Source organism: Carcharodon carcharias, chromosome 4, assembly GCF_017639515.1.
Source record: "Carcharodon carcharias isolate sCarCar2 chromosome 4, sCarCar2.pri, whole genome shotgun sequence".
Lineage (NCBI taxonomy): Eukaryota > Metazoa > Chordata > Chondrichthyes > Lamniformes > Lamnidae > Carcharodon > Carcharodon carcharias.
In genome coordinates, this window is record NC_054470.1 from 85,563,480 (window position 1) to 85,584,349 (window position 20,870).

The 20,870-nt window shown below is 47.7% G+C and overlaps 1 protein-coding gene across 1 annotated transcript in view; it reads left to right on the forward strand.

The window, feature by feature from the left end:
- Nucleotides 1–20,112, forward strand: part of LOC121277230 (FRAS1-related extracellular matrix protein 1-like) — a 391,688-nt gene extending 371,576 nt beyond the window's left edge. Inside the window, exon 35 of the mRNA XM_041186416.1 lies at nucleotides 18,191–20,112. Coding sequence (XP_041042350.1) covers nucleotides 18,191–18,390 — 200 coding nt within the window. The 3' untranslated portion in view covers nucleotides 18,391–20,112. The remainder of the gene's footprint in view (nucleotides 1–18,190) is intronic.
- Nucleotides 20,113–20,870: the final 758 nt, after the last annotated feature.

A 20,870-nucleotide genomic window follows, 5' to 3' on the forward strand; every position in this document is an offset into this window, starting at 1 on the left:
TTGTCCTGGATGATGTCAAGCTTCTTGAGTGTTTTGGGAGCTGCAGCTATCCAGGCAAGTGGGGAGTATTCCATCACACTCCCAACTTGTGCTTTGTAGATGGTGGACAGGCTTTGGGGAGTCAGGAGGTAAGTTACTCTTCACATGATTCCTAGCCTCCGACCTGCTCTTGTAGCCACAGTATTTATATGGCTTGTCCAGTTCAGTTTCTGGTCAATGGTAACCCCCAGGATATTGATAGTGGGGGATTCAGTGATGGTAATGCCTTTGAACATCAAGGAGTGATGGCTGGGTTCTCTCTTGTTGAAGATGGTAACTGCCTGGCACTTGTGTAGTACAAATGTTACTTGCCATTCATCAGCCCACGCCTAGATATTGTCCATGTCTGGCTGCATTTGGACATGGACTGCTTCAGTATCTGAGGAGGCGCGAATGGTGCTGAACATTGTGCAATCATCAGCGAACATCCCCACTTCTGACCTTATGTTGGAAGGAAGGTCATTGATGAAGCACTGAAGGTGGTTGGGCCACCTTGAGGAATGCCTGCAGTGATGCCCTGGAGCTGAGATGACTGACCTCCAACCACCACAACTGTCTTCCTTTGTGATAGATATGACTCCAATCAGCGGAGAGTTTCCCCCCTGATTCCCATTGACTCCAGTTTTGCAAGGGCTCCTTGATGCCATACTCGGTCAAATGCTGCCTTGATGTCAAGGGTAGTCACTCTCACCTCACCACGGTAGTTCAGCTCTTTTGTCCATGTTTGAACCAAGACTGTAATGAGGTCAAGAACTGAGTGGCCCTGGCGAACCCAAACTGGGTGTCAGTGAACAGGTTATTGTTAAGCAAGTGCCGCTTTATAGCACTGTTGATGACCCCTTCCATTACTTTACCGATGATCAAGAGTAGACTTCTTATCATGTCCACGGACAGTCTATACATGGCCCAGCCAGAACTGGACACACTTTTGTGCCCTGTTGTTGAATTCGGCAAGATCTGCAACAGAGCGGGGTTCCTCTAGTGATAGACATTGCAGGAGATGTTGCATAGACTGTGGCTCAGTTCCACATTCACAAGTTGTCGGGCAGGTTGTATATCCCCATTTGCTTAGTGACACCTTTGAACGACCTACACCAGTCCTAAGTTTGTTAAGGCACTTCCAGGTTGCCCAGTTGCAATTAGCTCCAGGGGGAATGCTTTCATGTGGTAGAATTTCCATGCTGGGGTTTGTTCGAGACTGGAGAGGCAGTCTTTCCACAAGGCGATGCGGGCTTCAGATGGGGTTGATTGTAATGGAACAACACTGTTCATGAAGCTCTTCCTTGATTTTAGGTGGCTGGGTGTAGGTGTATGACCATGTAGAGGGTGCCTCTCATTTGATGTTTGACGGAGTTGCTCTTTCTTGCTGGCTGCTGTTCTTATATCAGGGGGAGCGAGACCTGCCAGGATATTTAGGCTGTTGGTGTTTGTTGGTTTTAAACAACCTGTGATAAGTCAGCAGTTTGCATTCAGAACGGCATCCATCTTCTTAGCATGAGTAGATCTTTCCCAGGCAGGGCAGGCATATTCGGCAGTGGAATAGCAAAGAGCAAATGCACTGATTCGCAATGTTTTTGAGCTTGTTCCCCATTTTGTGTTAGTGAGCTTATTCTGGATGTTGTTTCACACGCTCACTTTTGCCTTTGTCTTTTCAATGTGGTTCTTGAAGATGAGGCATCCGTCAACGGTGACTCCTAAGTAGATAGGGTGCTCGCAATGTGTCACTGTTGCTCCACACCAGGTTACTTTAAGCTGGCGTTTGGCTTCACGGTTTCTGAGGTGGAAGGCACAAACTTGCATCTTTAATGGGTTTGCGCGAAGGTGGTTTTCTTCACAGTAGGATGTTAGTCCGTCCAAGGTCTCAGAAAGCGTTTTCTCCACAGTCAGTGCTTTGGGCAGCGACACATAAGTCATCAGCATATATAAAACGGCATGTGACACTGTCTATAGGTTGGTAATTTGTGTAGACGTTGTACAGCAACGGTGCAAGCACGCTTCCCTGAGGAAGACCATTCTTCTGAATACGCCACCTGCTGCGCTTCCCACCTAGTTCAACATAGAACCAGCGATTCTGAAGCATGCTTTCTAACAGCTCCGTTAAGTGAATATCTTTTGTTATCTCTAGGATCTTGCAGAGGAGACGTCTATGGTTCATTGTATCGTATGCTGCTGACGGGTCTATAAAAACAGCACCTGTTATCATCCCTTGCTCAAAACCATCTTCGATATAATGTGTGAAGTTGAGCAGTTGGCTTGTTGTTGATTTGCTGTGGTGGAAACCTGCTTGCTCTGGAATGATCTTCTTATCTACAGTTGGTGCTATCCTATTGAGTATCAGGCATTCAAACAGCTTATTGGTGTGGCAAAGCAGTGAAATCAGCCGAAAACTCTTAGGATCTGAGGGATCTTTTCCGGACTTTAATAGTGCTATTACATGTGCCTTCTGCCAAATATTAGGTAGCTTGTGTGTTGCCAGACAGTGGTTGAACAATTGTAGGAGCCATTTTATTGCTTGCTGTCCAAAATGTTTTATCTACTCCGTTGCTATGTTGTCAAGACCAATTGCTTTCCCGTGTTTTAGACTAGATATACCAGTTTCCAGCTCTTCCATGGTACATGGTCCAGTGAAGCCAGGGTTATCACTGTACTTCTTCCTATCTAGTTGTGCTCTTGGTTGTTTCTTGTTGATTTTTCCATTTAGGAGCAACTGGTGTGCAACTTGTTTAGCAGACACACTTGGATGTTGGGCAGCTTTCTTGGGATCGCCTCCAAATTTGTGTATGAGAGACCATGCCTTCTTGCTGTGTTTTGTAAGATCTGTTGTCTCTATCATGGTGTCCCAGGTGTTTTGACACTCTTGAGAGATACTTAACATCACCCTCTCACCAGTAAATATTGTTTCCTCTGAGAAGGGGTCAGATTCAAACATTGAGACATACTCCCAGTAGAGTTCAGCATTCTCCTTGGTGAGACCAGAGATGTAGTATGCTCTACAGTCTCGGGGGAGCTTCCTTCTGGCTGTTTTCTGGACAGCTTTTGCAAACAGGTTGTAGTGGTCAGGTAATGGTTTAATGCGTTTAACCTTACAGTCAAGTGCTCGTGTGAACCCATTCCAATCGGCCTTCTTGAAGTTGAAGTGCCTTTTGAATGGTACAATGGTTGGTAACATTGCTGCATTTACCTGGATACCAAAAGGACAGTGTTGTGTCTGTGGTATTGGGTCTGTGACAAGCTTCTTGCAGAGGCCAGCAGTGTCATTGCTGACAATGGCAAGATCTAGGTTATAACTACACTTCCAGTGGGCACTGTGGAAGAAGGCTGGCAATCAGAGTAGACTGATGGTGGTCATTGGCCAGGTTGGATTTGTCCTGCTTTTTGTGTACAGGACATACCTGGGCAATTTTCTACATAGCCAAGCAGATGCAAGTGTTGTATCTGTACTGGAACAGCTTGGCTAGGGTCGTGGCAAGTGCTGGAGCACAAGTCTTTAGCACTTTTGCCGGAATATTGTCAGGGCCAATAGCCTTTGCAGTATCCAGTGCCTTCAGCTGTTTTTTGATATCACGTGGAGTGAATTGAACTGGCTGAAGACTGGCATCTGTGATGCTGGGGACCTCCGGACAAGGTGGAGATGGATCATCCACTCGGCACTTCTGGCTGAAGATTGTTGCAAATGCTTCAGCCTTACCTTTTACGCTGATGTGCTGGGCTCCTCCATCGTTGAGGATGGGGATATTTGTGGAGCCTCTTCCTTCAGTGAGCTGTTGAGTTGTTTAGTTGTCCACCACCATTCACGACTGGCGGCAGGACTGCAGAGCTTTGATCTGATCCACTGGTTGTGGGATCGCTTAGCCCTGTCTACCACTTGCTGCTTATGCTGTTTGGCAAGCAAGTAGTCCTGTGTTATAGCTTAAACAGGTTGACACCTCATTTTTAGGTGTGCCTGGTGTTGCTCCTGGCATGGCCTCCTGCCGTCTTCATTGAACCAGAGTTGATCCCCTGGCTTGATAGTAATGGTAGAGTTGGGGGATATGCCGGGCCATGAGGTTACGGTTTGTGTTCAAGTGGCCCATAGCACCTCATGGATGCCCAGTCTTGAGTTGCTAGATCTGTTTGAAATCTATCCCATTTAGCACGGTGGTAGTGCTACACAACATGATGGAGGGTATCCTCAATGTGAAAGCAGGACTTAGTCTCTACAAGGACTGTGTGGTGTTCACTCCTACCAATACTGTCATGGACAGATGCATCTGTGGCAGGAAGGTTGGTGAGGATAAAGTCAATACGTTTTTCCCTCTATTGGTTCCCCCACCACCTGCTGCAGACCCAGTCTAGCAGCTATGTCATTTAGGACTCAGCCAGCTTGGTCAGTAGTGGTGCTACTGATTCACTCTTGGTGATGGACTTTGATGCCCCCCCACCCAGAGTACATTCTGCGTCCTTGCCACCCTCAGTGCTTCCTCCAAGTAGTGTTCAACATGGAGCAGTACTGATTCATCAGCTGAGGGAGGGTGGTACATGGAAATCAGCAGGAGGTTTCCTGCTTGACTTAATGCCATGAGATTTCATGGGGTCCAGCATCGATGTTGTGGGCTCGCAGGGCAACTCCCTCCTGACTGTGTACCACTGTGCTGCCACCTCTGCTGGGCCTGTCCTGCCGGAGGGACAGGACATACCCAGGGATGATGATGGTGGAGTCTAGGACATTATCTGTAAAGTATAATTCCGTGAGGATGACTATGTCAGGCTGTTGCTTGACTAGTCTGTGAAGCAGCTCTCCCAATTTCAGCACTAGCCTCCAGATATTAGTAAGGAGGACTTTGCAGGGTTGACAGCGCCGAGATTGCCGTTGTCATTCCCGTTGCTTAGGTCAATGCTGGGTGGTCCGTCTGGTTTCATTCCCTTTTTGTGACTTTGTAGCTTTTGAGTGGCTTGCTAGCTTGCTAGGCCATTAAGAGTCAACCACATTGCTGTGGGTCATGAGTCACATGTAGGCCAGACCAGGTAAGGACAACACATTTCCTTTCCTAAAGGACATTAGTGAACCAGATGTGTTTTTATAACAATCAACAATGGCTCCATGTCATCATTAGACTTTTATTGAATTCAAATTTCACCATCTGCTGTTTGCCTCCCACTATGAGCGGAATTTTCCGAGCCTGCTGGTGGCGGGTGTGATAGGTGACATGCGTGGAAAATAAGGCAGGACCCACTTCGCCACGGCATGGAGGCAGGTCGCGATCTTCCACTCAGCCCTGTATCTTCCACGTTTCCCGCCATCAGTCAGCGTAAAGCTAATTGTAATACATGAGCATATAATTAAAAGGCCATCCCACCAGGCACTTGGTACCCCGCAGTATCGTCCGTCCATGTCAGTGGGAAAGCATGCTAGCGTGTTTCACGACAGCATGCAGGTGACTTGCACTTGGTGGCCTTCACTTTGGGGGAACTGAGGTGACTGAGCAGCAGCGTTCTCCACAGCTCGCCTGTTGTTTACAGGCCTCAGGGGCACTGGGGGGTGGGTGGGGGGGCGCGGGTGAAACTGATGCCTGGCACCGCGGGCGACTGCTGAGGGGTGGGTGGTGCCTGGGGGGAAGTGCCATAGTGATATGAGATTGCAGGGGGCTGAGAGTGCTTCCAGCAGTGACTGCTATATGGCCAGCGTTGGCGAGGAGATTGTACAATGTATGCAGTCCAACTGCTCTGCAGTCCAATAAAGTGCTGGCGGACACAAAGTCTATGGCTAGGGCGGGGTGCGTGGTGGCTAAGGTATGGAGCACTTGGTGGCCCTCTGGTGCCTCCGTGTTGCTTGCATGGGTGTGCAGGCTAGGAGCCTGACCCCAATCATATCACTATGGCTGCGCCTGATTTGTCTTAGTTGCAGAGGGATGGTCTGTTTAAACTGCTGTACCTATTGCTTGGCCACTTCCCTTGCTTACTCTGCCCCCCCCCCACCTCGATTGCTTGTGCGTGTGATGCAGCACCAGGGCAGCATTTGAGCCCACACCCCTCAGCTGTCGCTTCTGAGGTTGGCCAGCTCTTGCTCCTGGACACACCCCACTAAGCAGTCGCCAGTGGCTGTGAAAGTGACTGCTGCGCTCAATTTTTACACCGTGGCTCCTTTCAGGGCTCCGCAGGTGATCTCTGTGGGATTTCAGAATCCACCACCCACAAATGCATCAGTGAGATCATCCATTTTCTCCATGGCACACAACTTTGTGCATTTCACCTGGAACCGGGACAGCTAGGATGCAAGAGCCATTGGATTTGCGCTGATCTCGGGATTCCCACAGGTGCAGGGTGCAATTGACTGCACTCATGTGGTGCTCAGGTCTTCATCACTACACTCAGTGGACTTCATCAACTGCAAGGGCTTCCACTCACTGAACATGCAGTTGGTATGCGACCACCTCAAAGGCATCCTGCAGATAGGCACACGGTTCCCAGAGAGTGTGCATGACACCTACATCCTGAGTCGCTTACAAATCCTTGTAGTCTTGCAGGGTCCACAGAAGCTGCAGGGTTGGTTCCTTGGGGACAAGGCTACCTGCAGAGGCCATGGCTGATGACATCCGTGCGGCAGCCTCAGGCTGCAGCATAGCAATGCTATAATGATAAAAACAAAAAACTGCGGATGCTGGAAATCCAAAACAAAAACAGAATTACCTGGAAAAACTCAGCAGGTCTGGCAGCATCGGCGGAGAAGAAAAGAGTTGACGTTTCAGGTCCTCATGACCCTTCGACAGAACTTGAGTGAATCCATTGAATCATTTCACCCCTTTCTTGGATTCACTCAAGTTCTGTCGAAGGGTCATGAGGACTCTAAACGTCAACTCTTTTCTTCTCCGCCGATGCTGCCAGATCTGCTGAGTTTTTCCAGGTAATTCTGTTTTTGTGTTGAGGCTATAATGAGTCTGATGCTGTGTCTGCCTTCAGCACCTCAACCCTTCAGGAGCTGATGCACAGCATCACTGGTCGTAGATGCTAGTGTGATGGGGACCAGCCCCACCTTATAGCTGTTGAGAGCTCACAGAGAGTATGAGAGAACTCGATGGCGTCTGCCCACTACATTCTGGCAGTAATGACCAGCATTACTGGTGCAGGCATCAGTAATGTTTCCAGCGAGTGTAAGGCTGGACCATCACTGGTCACGGAGCACATGGAAGAGGCCCTGGTGTGAGACATCTGCCTTTTACCTTGTGCAGAAAGATTTCACATCTGAGTGACAAGAATACTCATCAGAATAAGGAGCCATAGGGAGGGAGACATTCTTGGGAGTTTATTGACAATAGTGAACATTATGCATCCATGAGTGATTAACAGCCATGCCCAGGCTGTGCAACTAGTTCTTCTTAACTGTCCTAACCCTGCCGCTACGTCTTGGTACTCCCCAGACATCCACAGTGGAGGTTGAGGCAGCCTGCTGACTGTGATGCCCTGCCTCTGATGACTTTGGCGGGCGTCCTCTGGAGGGCCCCAGCCTGCTATCGGGGTCCTGCTGTGTGGCAGTGGCACCCTCCTTGGCCTGTGAAGCTGGATCTGCGGAGGTCACAGGAAGAGGGGAGTCAGATGGGCCGGTCACTCCCAGAGTCACCTGGGTGGATGGCCCTGGAGCGTGCACCTGCTAATCCTGCTCCCTCTGGGTACCTGAGGGACCCTGGCTCACTCCGTGAGCAGAAGGGGTAGCTGGAGTGAGATCGAGCTGCCCAGCACCCCTCTTGCGTACACACTGTTGGAGGCCAACGATGGCATCAACAATGGAGTTAAGCCCACGCAGCAATGCAGGAGCGACGTCCTGGGCCAAGGTCTCCATGGTGGCTGCTATTCTGCCAGTGTTGACCTCAATGCATTGCGTTCCCAGCGCTATCACCTCAGCCTGAAGACAGACGGACTCCTCAATCGTGCCTTGCAACCTGAGGAGTGCAGTGGACACCCCTTCCTGTTGTTCCCTAGCTTGCCTCTGCAGCTGCAGCAACTGTGACGTCCAGAGGCTTGTCATCTGAGTCAGATTCAGCAACGTTCTGGCCACCAGCAGTCCTCCGAGTGCCGGGGACCCTGGGAAGTCCCTGCCTCCACCTGCTGTGGATCAGAAAGTGCGATGTGCTCACTAGATTGTGATCTAAAGGCTACTCTAAAGCTAGGTCCCACCGAGGTGTGTGTCTCTGCACTGGTGGAGGGTGTGGATGAGCGCTGTGATGGGACTTCAGGGAGGGAGCCTTCAGATTCCTCTTCAGAGGTTTCTTCGGAACTTACTTGGTAGCTCTGGGTCGTGATCTCGGCTGCTTCCCAGATGTGCCTGCAAAAGCAAGGGGAGATAATGAGTGCCTGGCAGTGGCCTGTAGAACAGGACATATCACTCATGTCATGGTTGTCGAATGGATGTTGCACTGCTGGATCCTCACTTGGTAGACCAGCGCCGACCTCATCGTCAGCACAGGACCGGTCCCAGTCATCGCCGGCCAGCTGGACAGCTCTGTTTTCAAATTCTGACAGAACTTTGAATTCCGGCATCCCTCCATCTGTCTGCAACCTTTCCCTCCTGTTGTAAGCCAGTTTGTCCTGCATGGATAGAGATGGGGAGAGTGTATCAGGATGCCTGACGGACCGGATGATAAGTCTGCCTGGCCTGTGTGGGTGGTGAGTGTCCATGGACAGGATGAAGACAGTGACGGTGTGTGTGAAAGAGTCAATGGTGATTTCCCTTCCACTGGCAGTGAGTGAGATCACCTTGGATGTGTGATGGGTTTGTGAATGTGTGAGTTGAGAGTGATGAAAAGAGTGACTTACCCTGGCGGAACGGAAGAGATCATTCATCCTTTTGCGGCACTGGGTGACTGTCCTCCTCTGCAGGGTGTTCACTCTGACCACTGCTGCCACTGCCTCCCAAGCCCAGTTGGTGACTTTGCAACCCATCCTGCGGCCAGAGCTGGGGTAGAGCACATCCTGGCGGGCCTCCACGGCATCCAGCATTCGCTCGAGGGACCCGTCATTGAAGTGGGGGGCTGCAGTTTTTTTGCCTTTGCTGGCCATGTCTCCCAGGCAGAGATGTTGAGCTGGTGGCGATGAGCGCTTTGGTGGCCACTGCCTTGTAAAGATGGCGGCCGGCGTGATGCAATAGCAGGGTGAATGAGAGCCTGCCCGCCTCGGAAACGGCGTGTTTCGTGGGAGTGAATATGTAATGAGGCGGGCTCAGGAAGATATGGCGTGAAAACTCACCATTTTTATCGGCGGGTAGGACTCCATTTTACCCGCTTAGTGCAATTCTGAAGTTCTGCCCTGTATCGGAGATTATGTCACACAGGCCTCATTCCAACATGTTCTTGCAACATATTTGCCATATTAAAGGCCACAACAATGGTTTCTGATGTTCTTGTCTTGATGGAGTATCACACCTACCAGTTTTGCTTATCGGATGTTTATGGGGGGATGGGGAAGGAGAGGATGAGACCGAAAACAACTAAAGAATCTTGCAAGGCTAGAGTTACGGAGCTGTTGCTGAATTTAACTGCAGGGTCTTGTTACCAATTTGTTTTTTTCATTTCCCGCCTGACAACCCATCCATCTGCTAGATGGAAAACACAATGACAGGAAACTCTAACCTGGGGAGGCTTGGCGAGGGACCCTTACATTTGATAGGGGTGTAGGCTACAGATAGGGCTTAAGGGGGCTGGGGTCAAAAGTAATTTCAGGACAGTGAACACGTTCCTTTGATGCTTGCGGAGTGGTGGTGGGGATGTTGGCCATGATCACAGGAGGGGATCAGGCTCCAGAAAGGGGCTTCATGGGCTGGGAGTCAGCCACGCTTGTGGGAGGGAAGCAATCATCACACTGGGGCTAGAGAAAGTGGATAGGAGGCCAGCAGTCGTAGCATGGGCTAAAGAAAGGGAAATCAGCACAAGGGGAGCTGAAAGCTTCCATTGAGGGGATACAGGGGAGTACTCCTGCTCCTGCTGGCTCACAAGAAGTGCTGTAAAAGGCACTTACTTTTGCTGCAGAATTCCAAAGGCCTGAGAAATCTAAGGAGCTACAAATAAATTTAGGCCAAATTGAAAACCTGATTGATTTAGATATGTTAATGCAATGTCCTGCCTCTCTACTATGGGACACTTTCATAACACTTCACCTCCACCATAAAAATGGCAGCAGGCATGTACCGTTCAGGTTGCGCTAGTATTTGTATTTTCTAGGGTTTAATCTCCTGACTTTTCCCACTTGTTGTGAAGGTTAACATTGAGCACTAAGATAAAAGCAAAAAACTGCGGATGCTGGAAATCAAAAACAAAAACAAAAATACCTGGAAAAACTCAGCAGGTCTGGCAGCATCTGTGGAAGGGAGCACAGTTAACGTTTTGAGTCGGCATGACTCTTCAACAGAACTAAGGAAAAATAGAAGAGGGGTGAAATATAAGCTGGTTTAAGGTGGCGGTGGGGGGTTGGGTTGGGACAAGAGAGCTGGATAGAGGGCCAGTGATGGGTGGAGACAACCAAAAGATGTCAGAGACAAAAGGACAAAGAATGTGCTAATTAGTGGTAGAAAGCAGGACAAGCAAGGTACAGATAGCCTTAGTGGGGGTGGAGTGGGGTGAAGGAATTGAAAAAGACTAAAAGGTAGAGATAAAACAATGGATGGAAATACATTTAAAAATAATGGAGATAGGTGGGAAAAGAAAAATCTATATAAATTATTGGAAAAAACAAAAAGGAGGGGGAAAAATCAGAAAACGGGTGGGGATGGAGGAAAGAGTTCATGATATAAAATTGTTGAACTCAATATTCAGTCCGAAAGTCTGTAAAGTGCCTAGTCGGAAGATGAGGTGCTGTTCCTCCATTTTGCGTTGAGCTTCACTGGAACAATGCAGCAAGCCAAGGATGGACATGTGGGCATGAGAGCAGGGTGGAGTGTTGAAATGGCAAGCGACAGGGAGGTCTGGGTAATGCTTGCGGACAGAATGAAGGTGTTCTGCAAAGCGGTCACCCAGTCTGTGTTTGGTCTCTCCAATGTAGAGGAAACCACATTGGGAGCAACGAATGCAGTAGACTAAGTTGAGGGAAGTACAGGTGAAATGCTGCTTCACTTGAAATGAGTGTTTGGGCCCTTGGACGGTGAGGAGAGGAAAAGTAAAGAGGCAGATGTTGCATCATCTGCGGTTGCATGGGAAGGTGCCGTGGGAGGGGGTTGAGCTGTAGGGGGTGATGGAGGAGTGGACCAGGGTGTCACGGAGGGAACAATCCCTACGGAATGCCGCCGAGCGGGGTTAAAGGAAGACATGTTTGGTGGTGGCATCATGCTGCAGTTGGCGGAAATGGCGGAGGATGATCCTTTGAATGCGGAGGCTGGTGGGGTGATAAGTGAGGACAAGGGGGACCCTATCATGTTTCAGGGAGGGAGAGGAAGGTGTGAGAGCGGATGCGCAGAGGATGGGCTGGACATGGTTGAGGGCCCTGTCAACCACCTTGGGTGCAAAATCTTGGTTAAGGAAAAAGGAAGACATGTCAGAGGAACGGCTTTTGAAAGTGGTATCATCAGAGCAGATGTGATGGAGGCGAAAGAACAGAGAGAATGGGATGGAATCCTTAGAGGACGCGGGTTGTGAGGAGCTGTAGTCGAGGTAGCTGTGGGAGTCGATAGGCTTGTAATGAATATTGGTGGACAGTCTATCACCAGAAATTGAGACAGAGATGTCAAGGAAGGGAAGGGAAGTGTCAGAGATGGACCACGTGAAAATGATGGAGGGGTGGAAATTGGAAGCAAAATTAATAAGTTTTTCCAAGTCCAGGCGAGAGCATGCAGCAGCACCGAAGTAATCATCGATATACCAGAGAAAGTTGTGGGAGGGGGCCGGAGTAGGACTGGAACAAGGAATGTTCCACATACCCCATAAAGAGACAGGCATAGCTGGGGCCCATGCAGGTACCCATAGCCATACCTTTTATTGGGAGGAAGTGAGAGGAGTTTAAGGAGAAATTGTTCAGTGTGAGAACAAGTTCAGCCAGACGGAGGAGAGTAGTGGTGGATGGGGATTGTTCGGGGCTCTGTTCGAGGAAGAAGCGGACGGCCCTCAGACCAACCTGGTGGGGGATGGAAGTGTAGAGGGATTGGACGTCCATGGTGAAGAGGAGGCAGTTGGGGCCAGGGAACTGGAAATTGTTGATATGATGTAGGGTGTCAGAGGAATTATGGATGTAGATGGGAAGGGCCTGGACAAGGGGAGAGAGAAAGGAGTCAGGATAGCAAGAAATGAGTTCTGTGGGGCAGGAACAGGCTGACACGATCGGTCTGCCGGGACAGTCCTACTTGTGGATTTTAGGTAGGAGGTAGAAGCGGGCCGTCTGAGGCTGGGAGACTATCAGGTTGGAAGCTGTGGAAGGAAGATCTCCAGAGGAGATGAGGTCAGTAACAGTCCTGGAAACAATGGCTTGATGTTCAGTGGTGGAGTCATGGTCCAGCGGAAGGTAGGAGGAAGTGTCTGTGAGTTGACGCTCAGCCTCTGCAAGGTAGAGGTCAGTGCGCCAGACAACAACAGCACCACCCTTGTCAGCGAGTTCGATGACAATGTCAGGGTTGGATCTAAGAGAACGGAGTGCAGTAAGTTCAGAGAGAGACAGGTTAGAGTGGCTGAGAGGAGCAGAGAAATTAAGACGACTAATTTCACGTCGACAGTTCTCAATGAAAAGATCAATAGAAGGTAAGAATCCAGAGGAAGGGGTCCAGGTGGAGGGAGAATATTGGAGGTGGGTAAATGGATCCGTTGAATGGGGAGAGAGCTCCTGCCCAAAGAAGTGAGCACGGAGACGAAGGCGGTGGAAGAAGAGTTTAGCATCGTGCCGAGCCCGAAATTCATTGAAATGAGGGCATAAGGGTATGAAACTAAGTCCTTTGCTGAGCATTGAACGTTCAGCATTGGAGAGGGGAACGTCAGGGGTATGGTGAATACATGGCTGGGACTGGGATTGGAAGATGAGATGGGGACATTTTCCATTTACCTCCTGCTTCCCACCTCCTGACTCGCCACCTCTTTCAACTTGCCATTTCCCTCCTCATCCTCCCACCTGACGCCACCTTCTAACTCGCCACGTCCCTCCTCAAACCACCCGCTCACCGCCTCCCTCCTCAAACCACCCGCTCACCGCCTCCTTCTTCAAACCACCAGTTCACCGCTTCCTCCCCAACCCTCCTGCTTGCTGCCTCCTTTCCCAAATAATCGCTCGTCCCCTCCCTCCCCGACCCTCCCGCTCGCCCCCTGCCCCCTCAACCCTCCTACTCACACCTCCCTTCCTGACCTTCTCACTTACCGCTTCCCTCCTTGACCCTCCTGTTCCCTCCCTCCCCAACCCCCCCACTCACTGCTTCTCTCCCCGACCCTTACACTTACCACTTTCCCCTCCCAACTCGCCACCTCTTGAGTCATCGCTTCCCACCCCGACCCTCCCACTTGGCATCTCTCCTGCTCGATGTCTCCCTCCCACTCACCGCTTACCTCTCCTGAGCCCTCACTCACTTCTGTAAGGGCTTGGGAGAGGGATGGCAAGAGGGAGGTATGTGAGAGAGTAATCGAGAAGGGGTGTGAGTGGAAGGGTCAGGAGAAAAAGGGTGAGAAGAGAAGCAATGTGCGGGAAGATCGGGGAGGGAAGCTGCAAGTGGGAGGGTTGAGGAGGGAAGCAGTGAGCGGGAGGTTCAGGGAAGGAAGCGGCGAGCAGGAGGGAAGCGGTGAGTGTTATCTCGGCCCATAGCCTTTGCACTATCCAGTGCCTTCAACCGTTTCTTGGTGTCATGCGGAGTGAATTGAATTGACTGAAGACTGGCATCTGTGATGCTGGGGACCTCCGAAAGAGGCTGAGATGGATCATCCACTACTTTGCCACCCTACCCATCTGACACCCTGCCACCCTACCCACTTACCTCTCACTAAAACAGTGAAAAGCTACTTAAATGTCCCAAAATTTTACATTGTGTTAGTGAATGAAGACTTACTAAAATACGGCAGCTAGCGCTGTAAAAAGAGGATGCGACCAGGCTTCCCTTCATAACCCTGCACCACAAAGAAGGATTCTGAGGACAGGACATTTCTGAAGAGAAAAGATAAATGCAAAATACTGCAGATGGTGGAAATCTGAATGAATAAACAAAAAATGCTGGAAAAACTCAGCAGGTCTGGCAGCATCCGTGGCGAGAGAAGCAGAATTAACGTTTCGATTCTGTATGACTTCTTCAGAGTTAAAGAGAAGTAGAAATGTGATGAAATTTATACTGTTTAAGATGGGGTGGAGCAGGTGAAGCTGGGAAGAAGGTCAGCGATAGGTGGGGGCTAAGGAGAGATTGACAAAGGTGTCATGAACACAAGACAAAGGGGATGTTAATGGTGGTGGTAGGGGCTAAAGAAAGTGCTGATAGTGGCATAAAGGTAAGAAAGCAGAATGTGGGAATAATAGAACAAGAGTCAGTGCTTTGTGAAAGAACAACATGGAACAAGTAACAGATGGCCCTGTTGAGGGTGGGGTGGCAGGAGGGGGCAGTGGTTGTGGAAAAAGATAGTAAAAGAGATAAAAAAAAAGGGGGCAATAAAATACTGAATAAATTAATAAAAATAAGGGAATAAAAATACATTTTAAAAAACGGATTAAAAAAGAGGCAGAGATGGAGGAGAGATTTCATTGTCTGAAGTTGTTGAACTCAATGATAAGACCAGAATGCTAATCGGAAGATGAAGTGCTGTTCCTCCAGTTTGTGTTGGGCTTCACTGGAACATTGCAGCAGGCCAAGGATGAACATGTGGGCATGGGAGCAGGATGGTGTGTTGAAATGGCAAGCAACAGGAACGTCTGGGTCATGCTTGCAGACAGACTGAAGGTCTTCTAAAAAGCAATCACCCAGTCTGCGTTTGGTCTCACCAATGTAAAGGAGACCGCATTTGGAGCAGCGAATGCAGTAGACCAAATTGAAGGAGGTGCAAGTAAAGTGCTGCTTCGCCTGAAAGGAGTATTTGAGCGCTTGGACAGTGAGGAGGGAGGAAGTAAAGGGGTAAGTGTTACACCTTCTGCAAATACATGGGAAGGTGTCATGGAAAGGGGATGAGGTGTTGGAGGTGATGGAGGAGTGAACCAGGGTGTGCCCGGAGGAAAGGATCCCAATGGAATGCTGATAGGGGGTGGGGGTGGGGGATAAGGGGAAGATGTGTTTGGTGGTGGAACCATGCTGGAGTTGGCGGAAATGGTGAAGGATGATCCTTTGAGTGCAGAGGCTGGTGGGGTGAAAAGGACAAGGGGGTCCCTATCATGGTTCGGGGAGGGAGAGGAAGGTGTGAGGGCAGAGGCACAGGAGATGGGTTGGACACGGTTGAGGGCCCTGTCAACCACAGTGGGTGGAAAACCTCAGCTAAGGGAGAAGGAAGACATGTCAGAATAGCTATTTTGGAAGGTGGCACCATCAGAACAGATGCGGCGGGGGAGAAGGAACAGAGATTTGGATGGAGTCCTTACAGGAAACAGGGTGAGAGGAGCTGTAGTCGAGGTAGCTGTGGGAGTCAGTGGACTTGTAATGAATATTGATGGACAGTCTATCACCAGAAATGGAGACAGAGAGGTCAAGTAAGTGAAGGGAAGTGTAAAAGTGATAGAGGGGTGGGGGTTGGAAGCAAAATTGATAAACTGTTCCCGGTCCAGATAAGAGAATAAAGCAGCAGCGATACAGTCATCGATGTACCGAAAAATTAGTTGTGGGAGGGGGCTTGAGTAGGACTGGAAGAATGAATGTTCCACATACCCTATAGAGAGACAGGCATAACTGGGGACCATGCGGGTACCCATAGCTATACCTTTTATTTGGAGTGGGACAAGTTAAAGGAGAAATTGTTCAGTGAGAGAACAAGTTCGGCCAGACAGAGGAGAGCGGCGATGGATGGGGATTGTTCGGGCCTCTGTTCAAGGAGGAAGGAGCAGAGAGCCCTCAGGCCATCCTGGTGGGGGATGGAGGTGTAGAGGGATTGGACTTCCATGGTTAAGAGGAGGCGGTTAGGGTCAGGGAACTGGAAATTGTTGATATGACGTTGGGCATCAGAAGAATCGTGGATGTAGGTGGGAAGAAACTGGATAAGGGGAGAGAGAATGATGTCAAGATATTGTTTGTGGGGCAGGCAAGATGGAGTCAAGATTTCTGATCAGGCCCAGTTCAGCTCTCCAGGCCAGAAATGCAGAGCTCTGGCACTGTGTTTTAGAAAAAGCTAGGAGCAGATTGGCAAGATTCAGGCCATGATATTAATAACCAACTTGAGCTTCAGTCTTAGAATTTACACGTTGTTCATAATCCTTCAATATTTTACAATCTTTACACAAGCATCAATTACTCTATCATTTCTTCTGAGACTTGACTTTTACATCACACACCTGATATCAAAGGTCTATACTAGCTTTTAGTACACGATACAAGTGTGGATGCTTGAGCAGTCTTTCAAATATTTTAGTGTCTTTTGTTTACTACAGTCTGACTAAGTGTTGCCATCGCAACCTGGGGCAGAATTTAATTCCAGCACACCTCCCCCCCCACTACACCCCCACCCTGCACTGAGTAGGCTGCAAGTCAGGGGATAACTGTATAATCAGGTGAGAAGGCTCAAGCACCTCATCAGCATGCTGCTGGTATTCCACTAGCAGCAAGGGGGAGGGGAGGGAGGGTGGGGTGGGATGCTATACATCAAGTGGCGAGGCCAACAGGTAGACCCGAGTGTCCTCTGTGTGGGCTTTGGGTGGGGGTTTCCCTTCTGATTGGGCTACTTGTGTCATCCAAAGGGAACAATACTTCTTTGCTAGCCCTCACACTGGGCTGCATAGCCTCAGGGATGTGTCAGAGAATGCAGGGGGTGGAAGGGGGTGAGTGGCCTTTTCACATTGTGCTTCAATTAATCTGATTGCTGAAGCCTCACTAAAATCTGCAGAGCCATTCTGATCTCTGCCAGGTTCCTTTAAATTAGGGATCCTTCCATTGCCAAGTGCGGGCCAACCTCATTCTGTGATTGGGCAAGAAACCCGTTGATTGAGGGTCCCTTCTGAGTGGGCATCCTTACTCGATGGAAGTCCCCCTTAGAAGCATGGACTGTCCCTACTGGAAGAAACCCTGGACCTCCATGACAACTACCCCTTCCTCCCCACCATACCCTTGCCAGATCCTGCCTAACTGGCCCTGGCATGCCTGCCGCACAAACTGTCATATTTTAATAATGATATAAAGGCACCACTCACTCGTAAGGGATTGGGTGAACACATTGAGAATTCATTTATTTAGACATGGGAACATTTATACAAGAGTAAGAAAGCTTGAAGACACATAAATAGCAGAAACAAAAATACCTGGAAAAACTCAGCAGGCCTGACAGCATCTGCGGAGAGGAGAACAGTTGACATTTTGAGTCCGTATGACCCTTCATCAGAACTAAGACAGATTGAAATGAGATGAAGTATAAGCTGGTAGAAGGGGGTGGGACAGGACAGGAGAGCTCGATAAAGGGCCAGTGATAGGCGGAGGCCAAGAAGAGACTGCCAAAGATGTTACAGACAAAAGGACAAAGGTGTGTTGACTGTGATGATCTTATCTAAAGGATAATTAAGGGGACATTAAGGGAAGCAAGCTAGTGGCAGATGGCCCTAGTGCGGATGGGGTGGGGGGAAGGGATCGAAATGGGCTAAAAGGTGGTGATCAAAATAGATCAAAATAAATTTTAAAATAGGAGGGAAAAGAAAAAACTATAGTTGTAAAAAAATTATAAATTATTGGAAAAAGGGGGATTGGGAAGGGGGTGGGGATGGAGGAGAGAGTTCATGATCTGAAATTGTTGAACTCAATATCAAGTCCGGATGACTGTAAAGTTCCTAGTCGGAAGATGAGGTGCTGTTCCTCCAGTTTGCATTGAGCTTCAAACTTCTTAAAAGTGTTTGCCAGCTTTTCCAAGTTTTGTAGTTTGGTTCACGTGACCATCATTAGAATTCAAAAAGCCACTCATTACTTGAAGCATTTTGATAATGTGATAAGGCTCTATAGAAATTATATATTTCTTTTAATATATCTGTGTAATTTATGAATTTAATAGCAATTGGTCTATCAGGATCTGTACAACCTGTCAACTATTCATTATGAGTTACTTATTTTCCTTCAAATTCTCAGGTCTCAATGATAGGATCAGTCCAGGAAAATGGGATTGGGCTGGGGGAGAACATGTGTCCTTCACAAATTGGAAACAAGGTCCCCCTCCTGCTTCGAGGAAAAAAGGCAAGAACTGTGTTCTCGTGAGGAGAAGAGGAAAGTGGCAGGTTAAAAATTGCAAGCGGGGCAAGCCACATTACTACATGTGCTCCGTTCGTTAATAAATACAAGAATATTCACATTGAGATCAATATGTACATATTGTATTTGCAATATTTATTTACAATATTTGGAAGTGCACCAATAACACTTTTTATCTTTCTTTGCCCATTCTTACTAGTCATTGCATGAATCTTTGTGAAGTTGTGGCAAAATGTGGAACTGGGTCTCTTCAGTTAGAAGGAAGAGTTTCAGATAGTCATAACTAACCACAATGTGACTAACTACAGTGTGAACTTCACAGCAATTATTAACAGTTTGAAGTTTTACTAAATCAAATGTGACATTAACCAAGTGAACTTATTAAGTATTTGACCATAACACTATTTTATACTCATTTAGGCAAGGTAGACTTAAGTTTCTAAAATAAAGAGAACCATCATAGATTGTAAAATAAACCAGGGGTTAAATAGGGGAGTACTCGTTATGGGTGCACAATGTCCACACAATGAGAACAATCTGCGATCAATTCCTGAGGTTGGAGAAGTGCATGATTTTGGGCTTTAAACTTCATCATAATATAGACAGTGCTAAGGTAAAAGCCTGCACAGATTCGTGCCTCAATTCCCAGATAAGAGGTTAGGTTGGAAGGAAAGAATTTGGAGGAGAAATGGATGAGCCTCAGAGTCCATGATTGGGATTCAGTGATGGATTTAGTAGGAAGATTGCAAGCCACAGGAGTATGATTAGGGGGGTCAAGAGAATTCTCACGAGGAGATATTAGAACAGGTGACCAAAAAACTTGGTTAAAGACTAGATTTTAATATAGGAAGAGGAGAAATTAAGCAGAGAGGTTGACCGAGTTAGTTTCAGAGTTACGGGCCTAGGCACTGAAAACGCAGCCTCTAATTGAGCGAATAATTTCAAAGATAAGCAGAAGGCCAGAATTGCAGTACAGAGGTCTGTGGGGTTATAGGGCTGGAGGAGGTTAGAGGTAGGTAGGGCCAAGCCATGGAGGGATCTGAAAACAAAGATGAGAATTTTAAAACCTTCCAATGAAAGAACTATTGGGTCATTTTAATCCCAAAGAACAGGTAGGCTTGTGTAAGGTGGGAAGTACACTTTTTGTTACAAAAGACGTACAAAAACAAGGAAGTCATAGTGAACCTTTAGAAAATCCATAATATGATCTTAGTTTTGTTTGTTTTACCACCACTCAAGTTGTAAACCAACATTAGACTTAATTCTTAGGTTTTAATTTATGCACCATGTATTTATCTGCTATAATAAGACAGCATAGTCTTTGATCACCAACAAAGAGTAATTACACCTTTCCATTTTGGTACCCTACACCATTTAAATGGAATGCTTTAAAACTACTTCTGCAGTAACTGAAATATGCAGTAGATTGCTTACATTTCTGAACAGCATTGATTTAGTTTAATGTGGTACTCTGCAAATGTTCAATGAAGTAGTCATTTTGTGAAAGACAACATATTTCATCCATTTTAAACTAAATGCTTCAGGAAATTATGTTTCTCAAACCTCCATCACAATCGGATTTTTGCTTTCATCCTTTTCCCCACATTCATATATGCGATAATTGTAAGAATAAGCCATTGTTGCTTAATTCTGCGAGCTTCACTATTACTAGATACTGGAGGGTGATTCCATAATCTACACACATTATAGGGGGCACTATTCAAAGAGAGTGCATCTTGGAAACTTTTGGGTGTGCAACATGTTACGGTTTGTCTATTAATTTCAATAAATAGTAAATCAGAGGCTGTGAGAAGCACAATTTTTAATAATGCAAGCTTTGGGCCACACTAGGATTAGATCGCAGAATCACACGTTGCATTTCAAGGAAAGAAAATAAATTTAAAGCGAAGGTTTAATGAGCTACACTCATTGGGGGTAAATTGTCTTCTTGTGCTGTGTAATACAACAGCACCTATATGAAGAAATTATTTTAATTACATTTCAATACATTCGTGGGGGTTACATTCCCACAAAACCTTGCAAACGGCAAAATCACGAGCGATGAACATGCTTTTCAATGGGAGTCAATTAAATAGGTTCCAGCAATGCGAGGGCATTAATTTATGCAGTTACTGTCCTGTACAGCATATTGTGGTACCTGAGCAATGCAAGACATGTATTGAAAATTTTTAAAAGAGACAATCCTCATTTAAGCAAAAAATGAATCACCTCAAAAACTGGCAGACAGAATCGGTGAAGATTTCAAAATTGAGCAGAGCCATTATTGCAGCTCTGGACCAAGAGATTCGGACATTTCCAGGTTAATTTCTCTGTTTGGGCAGCATTTCAGCTGTAACCATTGCAGGCAACGCTTCTTACCCCTGTCAGGAAGGTGCTTAAAAAAAGAGAATTAAACGCCCATGGCCGGGGCTAATGGAAGGAATCCACTTCCAGAGACTTCAGCACCATCTCCCTGTTAAAATGTGGTGAGCTCTCTGCTCTGACATGGCTGCCACCGCCTGGGGGAAAGAGAAGAGAGGAGAAAGAAAACGCGGAGAAG